Here is a 14,261-nt window from a genome sequence, read left to right as displayed (position 1 = left end):
GGTAGCAGAGTATTAAGTCGGTAAAATGACGAGGGCTAATAGAAATCCTTGGGTAACAGAAGAGATATTGAATTTAACTGATGAAAGGAGAAAATATAAAAATGCAGCCGAGCTCTTCGGCAACACATCCTTTTCAATTGTGTCCTCTGCTTGGACTCACTCAGTGCACTTCAGAGTCTGTGTGTGTTGGACACTGCCCATCCCTTAGTGCAGCGGGTCCAGGAAAACTGTCAACTGCTCACTCTTGGTGCAGCCAGCGTGATGTTTCTGTGGGTTCCTGGTCATGTTGGTCTGCCAGGAAACGGGGCTGCTGCCAAAGCTGCAGTCCCTGTACCTCAGTCCGCGAGTACCTATATTCTCTCCATTGATCGCTGTGTTGCTGTCTGTCAGGAGGTGGTGTCCCTTTGGCATCGCCACTTGTCTTCCCTTCACAGGAATAAGCTCTCTCAGTGACTTGGACGACCTCCACTCAGCCCTCCCGCCCGGAGGAGGTTATTTTAACTCGGCTGCGTATTACGCACTGACTTTTTAGCCATCATAATTTGCTAATTAGTGCTACCCCACCACTCAAGTTTTAACTGTCCACCGCTTCCTGATGGAATGTCCATTTTTTAACCTTTTGCATTCTCGTTTGGGTTTGCCGTCTCGGTTATCGGCTATTTTAGCAAATGACGTGCGGGCGTTCAACCGTGTCTTACTTTTCATCCGACAAAGCAATATGGTGACGGCCATTTAATTTTTGGATTTAGACCTCCGTTTCTGTATGGTGTCTTTTTTTAGCCTTTTTTCCACATATCTGTTTTTAGCTGTCTTCTATTATGCCAATTGGGACTGATGTACAGTCGTTTTTTAACTCCTCTCTGTCTTTGTGTTCTATAGTTTTGAATGGGCACATATGACTCCAGTTGTTTTTGCGCCCTAAAGCAAAACAAAACCAAACCAAACAAAACCAAAAATCGTGTTTGACAATCCTTCTAAATATGAAATAAATGAGTTATAAAAGAAGAAGGAAATGTGTTATACCTTGCAACCTGAAGAATTTGTCTCTGGCACAGAAAAGTGTAAAATACATTAGCATGAAACTATGTAACTAGCTAAGTTCCCACCTGCGCAATTCAGAAAGGTGTGATCTCTCCTTGCAATATATTCTTTGTTCCCACAACCACCCTGGCCTCGACCTTCACTAATCACTGTCCTTCACCCACCTATCTCCTTCCCTGCTCCCACTCCAGCACTACACAACCTTCTATTCCACCAATGCAGCCACTAGTCTTTTCTCCTCATCTACTTCTCCCTTTTCCATTTCACTCCCCCCGCCCCCCTCCCCCTTCCCACTCAGATCTCCTCCTGACTCCACCTAGCAGCCCTACCCTCTCCTGGGGGACTGATGACCTTAGCTGTTAAGTCCCCCTTAAACATCCCAACAACCAACCAACCAACCAACCTACCCTCTCCCCACCACGTCCCTGCATTCTCCCACAAGCAGCGCTACACCCTCCGCCACCCATAACCTGCTGTCCCTCGCCCTCCCTGCCATAGCTTCCTCCTCTCACTCCCACCTCCCATGAATTGCTTCTCTCATCAGGTGTAGTTGTTCTCAGTCCAGCGTTGGTGACCAGAGACAGTGGTTTGTGTGAGTGAGTGAGTGAGTGAGAGAGAGAGAGAGAGAGAGAGAGAGAGAGTTGTGCTTGCTTCAGTATGTGTGTGTTTTTCTACTTTAGGAGGAGGTCATTTGGCTGAAAGCTTAAATATTGTGCTGCAACTCAGCAGCTCCTCTGTGTGGTGAGTTGTAGCCTGTCCTTTTCATAATACTGTCATTATTATATCCTGTATTTTCCATTGTTAAAATTATTTAATTGGATAGATAAAATATCTACTTGCTAACCAGTGGCGAAACACACACACATGATGGTTGTAACTGGCAAGCTTTCAGAGCCAATGGCTTCTTCTTCAGGCAGAAGGATTGAAGGGGAAGGAAGAAGGGTGAAGGAAAAGGACTGTAGAGGCTAGGAAAAGGGGTATCTTTTGGGAAAGTCACCCAGAACTGCAGGTCAGGGGAGATTTAGCGTACGGCATGAGAAGGAAAGACTTTTTATGCGTGTGTTCTGCCGCCACTTGGCAAGTAGATTTTTTTTTATCTATCCAATTAAATAATTTTGTCAATAATTGATTGTTTCCATTGTTATATTTTTCATTGTTAGATTTATGTAATATTGAAATTTGTAATTCATCCATTTTACTGGTTGTTGAGCTCTGTGGCTGTGGATTATATTATTTTAATAAATACAGCAACCAGCCACATTTTTATGTATTGTTATTTAAGTTAAAATATGTTTTGCGTTTTCATCTACTTTCATTTAGCATTATAGATATTGTAATCATTAGTCAGTACATCATTACTACATCAGTAACAAATTAGTTGTTGCATCTGCGCTGTCCAGAATAACAATTTTGTTTGGCTACTGCACTTCACAAGTTGTATATTTATGTTTCATTACTTTTAACATGCAATTACTTTCTACTCTGCTTGTTGTTGTTCCAATTTCTGCGTTTTTAGGTGTGGCACACAAACACAAATGTTTGAGCCACATCTAAAATCACAAAAATCAGAACGATAAGAAGCAAAATACAAGGTAAGTACACTTTTACAACTTATATTGTAAATATTCAATTCACGAAGTGTCGTACCTAAACAAAATTGTTATTTTGCACAGGGCATCCAATTTGTTGTTGATTTTGTAGTGGTATACTGACTGGAGATTCAAATATATGTAATGTTAACCAAAGATTGGTGAAAGGTCGAAATGCGTATTACCTTAAATATATCTAAAAACAAAGATGATGTGACTTACCAAACGAAAGTGCTGGCATGTCGATAGACACACAAACATACACACAAAATTCAAGCTTTCGCAACCAATGGTTGTTTCATCAGGAAAGAGGGAAGGAGAGGGAAAGACGAAAGGATGTGGGTTTTAAGGGAGAGGGTAAGGAGTCATTCCAATCCCGGGAGCGGAAAGACTTACCTTAGGGGGAAAAAAGGACAGGTATACACTCGCGCGCGCACACGCACGCGCGCGCGCGCGTGCGCGCACACACACACACACACACACACACACACACACACACACACACACACACACACATTTGTAAAGGCAAAGAGTTTGGGCCAAACTATTTGCTTTTACAAATGTCTGCTTGTTCTGTGTATGTGCGGATGGAAGTGTGTGTGTGTGTGTGTGTGTGTGTGTGTGTGTGTGTGTGTGTGTGTGTGTACCTGTCCTTTTTTCCCCCTAAGGTAAGTCTTTCCGCTCCCGGGATTGGAATGACTCCTTACCCTCTCCCTTAAAAACCACATCCTTTCGTCTTTCCCTCTCCTTCCCTCTTTCCTGATGAAGCAACCGTTGGTTGCAAAAGCTTGAATTTTGTGTGTATGTTTGTGTGTCTATCGACATGCCAGCGCTTTCATTTGGTAAGTCACATCATCTTTGTTTTTAGATATATTTTTCCCACGTGGAATGTTTCCCTCTGTTATATTCTTACCTTAAATAACAATACATAAAAAGTGTCTGGTTGCTGTAATTCTTAAAATAATCTGAAATTTGTGTTTTTAACCTCTGTGTGTTTAATGTTGTGCCTCTGGGATAGTGTCAAGTTGGTGCTTCCATTCTTTTTCTTCCCATAAAATATCTTGAGGACTGACCCAGTCACCTTCTTTGAGTGCTGCAGCTTTTTGTGTTCTTTGTACTCACTGCTTGAACTCCATCCACACTGGGAACTATTGTTGAACCCATGCTGCTACGTATAGCTGAGTTCGATGCCCACTACTTCCTTTGGTGTTCTTTTGTTTTTCAGAGCCCATACTGATATTTCCTAGTATGCACATTCTCTTGGTGTTTCCCAGCTGTGGTGGGTGTGATGACTGGTGAGATTTTAATAAACTGAGCACAAGCCCCCCAAGAGTTGTTTAAATTGAAACCTCTGCCTCTGTCAAAAAATCTAGTAACTCTAATACACAGCCAGTATTACCACATGGGAGTAATGCAGCACCTTAATTGGAAAGCAGTAATTCATGTGACATTCAAAACATGGTACAAAGCTTTGCCAAAGGAAATCCTAGATTTAATGGTGATGTGGACCATAAATTGTGGTAACTGTTTTGGAACTAACTGTAATGAGTTATGGCTAATGTTACATTCATATAAAATTTATTGAACTGGGCTTCATGGAAGAAAGTGATTCACGAGTGATAAGATCACTTATTCCATTCCAGTATTCACGTCCCGTATGTCTCTCTTTTTTATTGATAACAAACTGTATGGTTCTTTCTGCTCCTCTTTGTTCCAGTGAAGGAAGAACTGGGGACAAGAACACCTCCACCTCCTATCACCAAAACAGAAGGTAAATGTAGAATATACTCTTCTAAAATGTAGGAATAGCATATAACCCATTTATTTATATGGTTATATAGTTGATGCAGACTTTGCTTAAATTGTTTGATCTTTGTTACTTTAGAGATCTGTTATTTTATTTTTTTCCTTGTAACTATACATATGACTTTATTGCTTATGATTTTATTCTTTTTTTTTTTATTTATTTACATTCTTTATTTTATTAAGTATTGTTGTTGGTATGGTGAACAGTGTAACTAGTAAGCTTCAAATCATTTTTCACTTGTGTGCCCTTCAATCAATGTTAGTAGTATATGATAGTTACAAGTACTTTCGTAGTAAAGTACCACTATGTATTACTTCAGTAAAGAAACATAGGTCAGACTTATAACCACTGTTAGTCCCATGATGTTCCTGTCAGTAAAGAACACTGGGCAAATAAACATTGTGTACAACTTATTTGTTTCACACCAAATTTCAAATAAACAATTCATAATTTCTGATTTTGGATCTCTGAATACATTCTCGTTCTTAGTTGCTTGTGTGTAGTAATGCAGGGTGGCTACATACTGCATATGATAGATAAGTTGGCCATTGACAAAAACAATCAAGGCACTATGTTTATCATCCCCCAAATTGCAATCTCTTCTTACTTTTCTCTAAAAATTATGGTTCACTTAATTTGAAGGCAGTTGGACCTTTTGAGGGAAGAAAACTTACAAACAGATTGCACACAACAGAGGAAGAAACTGTGTGTTTACTGCCAGTGACATTTCAGTACTTATCTATTGCACACAGTTAATCAGAAGTGATGATAAGGATCCTCTCTCTGCAATAAAAAAATGATATCCATTGAAATCATTTGTTAATCTTCAAACAGTAGAACAGCTCTAATAATACTCTTCTCACTTACACTTATATAATTAGAAAAAAATCTATGGCATCTATTCCAGAGAAGCTGTGTTTCTGCATATTGGTTCAGTACGAATATGATTACAAATACAGAAAGGTCAGCTAGAACTAATATTACATGTCAGTATCTGCGCTAATAGTAGGCATTCACATGAATCACAAAAGTTGACATGTCAGTCAAGAATACTGTTTTTTGTACTAGAAGAAATAGTTAAAATGTATATTATCCTCTCAAAATATCATTTGTTGCTGGCATATGCATATAATATAATAAAACTTATGAAGGGACAAAATCTTAAAATGAATACAACATTCATTTACAAAGCTTAGTATAATTCTGTTGTTATCTGTTGTAAGAAAACAGTATAAACTCATCTGAACTTTGCTTTTGATTGTATTCCCAACACTCTCTCCCACTCGAAGAACTTTAGCACAGGTTACATTGACATGTGAAACTCTGTAGATAGCGACCCACAACAGGAATCCCACTGGTCACAGATCGTCAGCTTGCCCCACAGCATCGACAGGTTGTGATTGCTGACTCAGTCTGTTTCTGCAAGAATACTGTGATATGGCACGTCACCCATTGAGCGTCCCCTTGAGTGATTGTCTCATCTGTTTAGTTTGTGACCACAAGTGCACAGGCACAGTTCCCCTGCACTAATGTTCTCAATGTGCAGTATTAGCAAATGCACAGGAAAAGCACTCAGCACAGCTCCTTGTTTTGCGTGACCACACAGTCACTGCAGTCTGTACGAGGTTTTTATCGGCACACCTACCCTCTGTTGTTGTTGTTTGTTGTCGGCGAATACATGGAAGGGAATTGCCTGCCTGCAGGGATGTTTATTGTACACTGCTAAGTACAGCGTGCATAACTCAGCCGTAGTGGTGGTGGTGGTGGTTGGCTGCTTGCTGCCATCAACTGGGGTCCGGTCGCTGCAGTGCAGTTGCTGCTTCCATGCAATGATTGCATGGCCCCCATGTGAAACACCAAGTAATGTTACCATCACACACATAGGACTTAACAAACTACTCAGAGTGACCTATTATGCACTGTACAAGTAAAAAAATGCATTCATTGGTCTATAGGCTCAGTTCTTATCCACCTTACATTGGCACACTGACTCACAAGGGGCGGGTTGACATGGGGGTCACAGATTTTGATCAAGTTTTGCAAGGACACACTATATTCAAGATAGACACTTCCTAGTTTTTGAAAAAATGTAGGTCAAATTTGATGATGGAAACAAACATTTTTGTTAATGTAACATGGGGTCCAATGTTAACATTGTTCAAGTTATAACATTTTTTGTGTTTTCATGTTGTAGCTTGATTACTGTTATTCGACATGTCTAATAGAGTGACATTTGTGGTTGAGGAGCTGAGGCATTAGACTGCTTAACTACCTATCTGTGTTGGATTCTTGATTGTGGCTTTTTTTAATTCCATATTTTTTCGGTGTATATGATGATGGGAATATCTTTCTTTCATTTTTTTCCAAGTAAAACATTGGGAGTTGTGATTACTGATCAAATAATTACATATAATGCATTGACAGTTATTTTCATCATGATACATGACACTCTTTGATAGGACTTTCGGAGGTGGTGATGATCACCCGACTTGCACTGTGAAACTGATGCCACCAGAATGTACCGCTCTTTGTCAACCATGTGAGGTTAATGTCCTCAAACAGGTAAAGAATTTCAATGCACGACTTCAAAAATGATGTGACATCACGGCAGAGCAGGGAATTATAAGATAGGGCTCATGTTATCAAAATATGTGCATTGGTCCATAACCTGTTGTCCATATCTGTCTTTCAAGATATGCTTTTATACACTTGGTACACATTTGAATTGGTATGTGACAGATCAGTTTTTAGCAATGTGAATCAGATATGCATCCCATGAATACTATACCAGAAAACTTGTCAATGTGGGGGATTTCATTTGTGTGTTGTGCATGGTATGAGAGAGATTACCACAAAAAAGGAAGTCATCACTATGTTTTTGTTGCATAAGTAGTATGTGACCGTTGCTTATTTACTCCCTTTTTCTTTACTTGTAGCTTGTTATGAGTATCATAGTACTCGCCTTTGCTTCTTCTTTCTTCTTGCGAGTGACAGATATGTACATTCATCCATTTATACCCTTGTTGCAATTTATTTTATCTCTTGGGTGATTTTTCCTTTTTTCTTCTTATGATGCAGATCTGGGGATCCTCTTCGTATACTTGTCTTGTCATACTCCTGTGGTGTGCTATCTTCAAACACTTCTTGTGCCCACATTATGTTTTGCCCTTCCTCTTCTGCCTCCACTTTAACAACATTTATCCCTCTTATTCCTTTCCTCCTGCTTCTCCTGGTGGGTGTGTCAGTTCCCGGTGCCCCAGTGATTGCTTTCTGTACGCTCTTTGTGTGTTCTTTATCTCACTGTTTCAAAGTTTTCAAGTATGCTATTTAAACTGCAATTGGGCATTGAATCTTGTTTATCTTAGAGGATCACTATACAAAAAGTGAAATTTCTTTCTTCTTTCTTCATCCTGTCGTACATGGCCTTTCTTGCTGCTACTGAGACGTGAGTTACCTGATGATTTTCTCTGCTAAACTATATTGTTCTTTATCCATCAAGATTTCTTTTGGCACATACCACTATTCCATGCACATTTATGTGGCACATTATGTTTCCATTGATACCTTACTCATTTAATCTTCTAACTGCAGTCGATTTACTTATTTTTCTGTACAAAATCATGGGACATTTTCGTTCGATAATTATAATACTTCTAAGAATAATGTTGAAGGAATATAACAAGAAAACCAAAAACTTAACTTAAGAGTTGATATTTCATTGACATTTAATGTAAATAATGTGGGAAATGTGAAAATTGCTTTGAATGGTGCATAAGCAAAATAAAAATACTCATAATTTTTCTGAGTTTTATACAGGGTGAGTCACCTAACGTTACCGCTGGATATATTTTGTAAACCACACCAAATACTGACAAACTGATTCCACAGACCGAACGTGAGGAGAGGGGCTAGTGTAATTGGTTAATACAAACCATACAAAAATGCACGGAAGTATGTTTTTTAACACAAACCTACGTTTTTTTAAGTGGAACCACGTTAGTTTTGTTAGCACATCTGAACATATAAACAAATATGTAATCAGTGCCGTTTGTTGCATTGTAAAATGTTAATTACATCCGGAGATATTGTAACCTAAAGTTGACGCTTGAGTACCACTCCTCCGCTGTTCGATCGTGTGTATCGGAGAGCACTGAATTACGTAGGGATCCAAAGGGAACAGTGATGGACCTTAGGTACAGAAGAGACTGGAATAGCACATTACGTCCACATGCTAACACCTTTTTATTGGTCTTTTTCACTGACGCACATGTACATTACCATGAGGGGTGAGGTACACGTACACACGTGGTTCCCGTTTTCAATTACAGAGTGGAATAGTGTGTGTCCCGACATGTCAGGCCAATAGATGTTCAATGTGGTGGCCATCATTTGCTGCACACAATTGCAATCTCTGGCGTAATGAATGACGTACATGCCGCAGTACATCTGGTAATGTACATGTGCATTAGTGAAAAATACCAATAAAAAGGTGTTAGCATGTGGACGTAATGTGCTGTTCCAGTCTCTCCTGTACCTAAGGTCCATCACCGTTCCCTTTGGATCCCTACGTAATTCGGTGCTCTCCGATACACACGATCGAACAGCGGAGGAGTGGTACTCAAGCGTCAACTTTAGGTTACAATATATCCTGATGTAATTAACATTTTACAATGCAACAAATGGCACTGATTACATATTTGTTTATATGTTCAGATGTGCTAACAAAACTAATGGGGTTCCATTTAAAAAAACGTAGGTTTGTGTTAAAAAACATACTTCCGTGCATTTTTTATGGTTTGTATTAACCAATTACACTAGCCCCTCTCCTTACGTTCGGTCTGTGGAATCGATTCGTCAGTATTTGATGTGGTTTACGAAATATATCCAGCGGTAATGTTAGGTGACTCACCCTGTATATCTTGAAGTAATGTTTCATTCACAAGCTCTGGAACATGGTTACAAAGCTGCTGGCACGAGAAAGTATTTTCATAAGTATCTCAGTGAGACGGGAGACTGTGTAAAATGCATCTCTGCAGGTTTCAGACAGCAAAATAGTGACCCCTGATGTTCTAGAACAACAGAAAAAGATTTGATGGGAAAATAGCAGCCTATGATGTTCCAGAGCAACAGGAATGTGTTTCACGGGAAAATTTTGACTTCTGACATGCAAACAGAGCAGAAATTACATCCATCACAATAACAGTGGATCCTGCAAAATTATCTGGAAAGAACTGAATGCACACTTCTGTGTTGCCCGTGGCTGAAGGGTTAATATTTCCTTTTAGAAGGTAAATGTTTTTGGAGTAATCTTTCTCCATTCTGTGTCTCACTATTGTACCACGTTCTTCATGCAACAGACAGGATCTTACTGATTTAGAAAATATTTCAGTAACTGCCAGTAACTCTTCCTTGTGATGTTGGTGATGGTCCCAGTGATCTATGACAAACATCTCTTTATGTTCTTTTACTATAACTGGGTGCACATAGTCCTTATGTTGCATGGTCACTGTTTTTGTCATTTGACATATTTCTCATCTGTGCAATTTATTTCTTACTCGTCGTGTCATGTTATTGAAGATATAGCATATCTGCTCACTTTCGTACCACAAAATTGTGATACTGAAATTTGTATACCAAATTATTTCTTTGACTTTATGAACACACAGCTTCTAGTCAGTCTATACACAATGCTATTGTGCGCCAGACAATTTCTTAATTTTTCCTCTCTAGCACAATAATATTTTGTTTTTATCGTTTTTGAACATTAATGTGCATGCTTCTCCACTTCATATTTTACTCTCTACAACACTTTTGTAATCAAATTTCATCCTTCTTGGTCTGCATTTTCAATCTTCTTTAAGTACATTGGCTTTTGTGACAAAGCACCTGAGTTGATATTCTCTTTGCGTGATCTATTCACAGTTTGAAATTCAAATTCTTGCAGTGCCAAGACACTGCTCAGAAGTCACTAGGCCATAGCTTGGTGTTCAGTACAGATGATTGTGGTTTGTGCTTGGTTACTGTAGTGGTTTTTCTACCAGCTAGATACAACTTAAATTTAGTGAATCCATACGACAGTAGTGATCCTTAATTGTGAATGACAATCCAAATATTAGTCAAATATTGATTTTCAAAGTGTTACCTGTGAATCTCGGCTGCTTACATCTATTGAAACAGATTCACTGAACTGAAGTGAATGTAACAGTGGATTTGAAATCAGTGAAAATCAGTCCGGCTTCCTGCAGCTGCAACCTAATGAATATGTTGTTACATAGAATGTTTGAGCTATAGTGGAGCAGGAATCCTTATAGCCTGCTTTTCGCAAGCACTCAAATCAGCTATTTTGTTATTGGAATGGGCTTCCAGGCATTCCTGATATGGTTTCCAAACCCTACTATCAGAGGTTCTCCCATAATGTTTGAAGGAATTACACCACTTTGGAGAACAGATTTTGTGAGCACAAGAATTTCATACACTGACCACTGTGAGATTAAATGTTACCTGCAGGTACGTGATACGATAATGAAAGTATGTAAACACATCAGCGGCAAATGATGAATGAATCTAGTGTGATATGGACCACAAATGGGAAAATCAACAGATACAAGTGTCTTTGACAAAGGACAGAGTGTTGTGCTCTGATACCTGGGAATAGCATCTCGGAAATGGCCAGGATCTTACCACTGAAGTGGGGGACCCAGGCTTGCTGTTATCTGAAGCAGGATAGCTTGTGATGTGTGGCAGATCCGATGACACAGTACAGTAATGGTGCAGACACAAGTGTTTCAAAGCACACCACTCTGCACACATTGTTGAATACTGAGGTCTGCAGCAGGCAACACTTTGTGTTCTTACATTCACCCAGTGACATCTTCAGTTATGATTGCAGTGGATATAGGATGGTCGTGACTGGACAGTGAGTCAGTGGAAATGTGTCAACAAGTTGGATGATTCATTTTAGTTACTACACCAGATCAGTGGTTGTTTCCAGATACACCATCAAACATGCGAATGGCTGCTCATAAAATATGCTGCACCATGAATGCAGGCCAGTGAAGCAGTATTATGCTATGGCAACCTTTGGACTTTTATGGGTCTTCCAGCAGTATTCAGAGGCACTGTGATCACTGTGGACTGTGCGCACATTATTGCAGGCAACCAGGGTTACTTCATGCTCAGTGGTTTTGCCAACAGCGATGGCATCTTCCAGCTGGATAACTATCCATTTCACAAGGTACGGCATTGTGCTGTAGTGATTTGACGAACATGATAGTGAACTTACATTGATCTCTTGGTCACCAAATTTGTGTGATCTGAACCCAGTGTACAACATTCTGGATGCTATTGTGTGCCATCTCCATGCCACAAACCACTGGCCTCAGTTTTGGTTGTCACAATGTTTTGTTGTTCACAACATATTCAGATTACATTTCCTTATAAGTATCTATATGAATCTTAAATCCAGTGAACTGGATTATGACATTATTTTTTAATAACTCATGCACTCATATCCCAATGCCTTTGTACTGAAACCTTTCACAAAATGTGAAAGTTTCCAACAGTATATCCAGCTTAACTCATTGCCTGTGTCAAAAATTGAATATATGGCATGTGATACCAACATATACTTACTAATGAGATTTTATTAGTGGTATGTTTCAGCACTACTTAATTATATTCACTCTTTCAAGTCTGTAATATATCTGAGGGGCTTCTGGTAAATGTCCTTAGCACCATTATGTACCACGTACTGCCCACGTGACATCACACATCCCTGTTGCCACATGCAGATGCAGTTTTGGTGGCGAAGTGAGTGGCGGTGGAATGCTTCATCAGCATTCACAGAAGCCACACAGCTTTCACACTTACTCATCCACACACATTTTGGTCTCTCAATCACAGCACAGCCCCAGTATTTTACTTCATAACACATGGCGAAAGACACAACAGGCCATCAAATTAAGTGTCACAATGCAGTTTCCGCATCTGAATTGTCTGTTTTATTGTCCTATAACAGTACAAAACGTGTTGCTTACTTCATTGACACTAGTGGTGTCACTTACAGCTTAAGATACACTTGACTCTTAGAACATGACTGTGCACTCTCAAATTGAGTATCATATTGTTATTTTCACACCTTAGTTGCCTGAATTATCATTCTACAACAGTACAAAACACTTCATGAAAATAATATGCTGGGTGCACGGACATTGATAGTAGACAGGCCCAAACAAACAAATAGACCTTTAAACTCAAATTCGAATTTCCTGGTGGGAAGAAGATGCTTGTCTCTCAAAACTATTGAAAAGTTTAGACCACTGCCATTTGAAATAGACTGCAGAACAATTCTGCTATCACCACTGTACATATCCCATAAGGATCGTAAACTTGTTCTCAGCAGATGTGTGTAGACAGAGAGGTGTGGCATGCTTACATTGCAGACTGGTGTCATGAGTGTCACCACTAGCGTATTGATTAGCATTCGGCGCAGTGTGAGCAAGCAGTCATTACCCCATGGAAATAGAAAAGTACAAATTAATGGGTCCAAGAACAGCACTCAAATCTGCAAGTATAGGTAGGAGATGCATGCATAATATGTTTCTCAGAATTCGTAGGAATTACATCTCTGATACTTCCGTGCAATAAATTTCAAAGACAACTTCTGAGAATATTTGTTTTGATTATATCCCATGTAGCATCAACAGAACAGCATTTTTCTTTCAAATAGCCTGCTCATGATAGAATACATCTACATGAGATGGCATTTTAAATATTCTTGTCTTCCATTCTTATTCTTTTTATTGCACACATGTAGGCTTCAGTTTCTGCAAGATTGATTTGTTGTTGATGGGTGGATGGAAATCTGTGAGATAAACAGCAAGATGCTCTGACATGACAAAAATCATGGGGCAGCAGTATGCATATATATACACCACTATTCTGTGGTCCACAGTGTCAAGAGGGTGCCGAGAATGCAAAATTTCAGGCATTTCCTCTCACGATGGACAATAAATGGCTGACAGCCTTCACTTAATGACTGCGAGCAGCAGCATTTACATAGAGTTGTCAGTGCTAACAGACAAGCAAAACTGCATGAAGTAACTGCAGAAATCAGTGTGGGCTGCATGACAAACGTGAGGACAGTGAAGCAATATATGGTATTAATGGGCTATGGCAGCTCATTTCCTAACAGTGCAACACCTGCAGCACCTCTCCTGGTCTTGTGAGCATATTGCTTGAACCCTAGATGACTGGAAAACTGTGGCCTGGTCAGATGAGTCCCAATTTCAGTTGGTAAGAGCTGATGTTAGGGTTCGAGTGTGGCACAGACCCCATGAAGCCATGGAGTTAAGTTGTAAGCAAGGCACTGTTCAAGCTGAAAGTGGTCCATAATGGTGTGGGCTATGTTTACATAGAATGGTCTGGATCCTCTGGTCCAACTGAACTGATCATTGACTGGAAATGATTATTTTCAGCTACTTGGAGACCATTTGTGGCCATTCCTGGATTTCATGTTCCCAAACAATGACGGAATTTTTGTGGATGACAATTTGACTTGGTTTGAAGAACATTCTAGACAGTTTATGTGAATGGTTTCGCCACTCAGATTACATTTTGAGTTGCTGCACTATGCCGGGTAAAAGGAGGTCTGACACGTTATTAGGGGGTATCCCATAACTTTTGTCAGCTCAGTGTATAAGCACACATCTCCTGTACTTCTTTCTGTCAGAATATCTGATAACGTAAATCATACATTGTTGCTGCGAGCTGTGTGAGAAGGAGAGAAGAATAAACATTGATTGTAAGTACATTTTTCATTGTAA

At 39.6% G+C, this 14,261-nt stretch overlaps 1 protein-coding gene across 8 annotated transcripts in view; it reads left to right on the top strand.

The window, feature by feature from the left end:
- The window catches only part of LOC126237496 (zinc finger protein 235-like), a 200,645-nt gene that overhangs the window by 75,339 nt on the left and 111,045 nt on the right, over window positions 1-14,261 (top strand). For all 8 annotated transcript variants that reach the window (XM_049947651.1, XM_049947649.1, XM_049947652.1 and 5 more), the window contains one exon: window positions 4,348-4,401. In XM_049947651.1, coding sequence (XP_049803608.1) covers window positions 4,348-4,401 — 54 coding nt within the window. The remainder of the gene's footprint in view (window positions 1-4,347; window positions 4,402-14,261) is intronic.

Source organism: Schistocerca nitens, chromosome 2 (genome assembly GCF_023898315.1).
Source record: "Schistocerca nitens isolate TAMUIC-IGC-003100 chromosome 2, iqSchNite1.1, whole genome shotgun sequence".
Classification (NCBI taxonomy): Eukaryota; Metazoa; Arthropoda; class Insecta; order Orthoptera; family Acrididae; genus Schistocerca; species Schistocerca nitens.
This window is presented reverse-complemented; position numbering and strand designations above follow the sequence as displayed.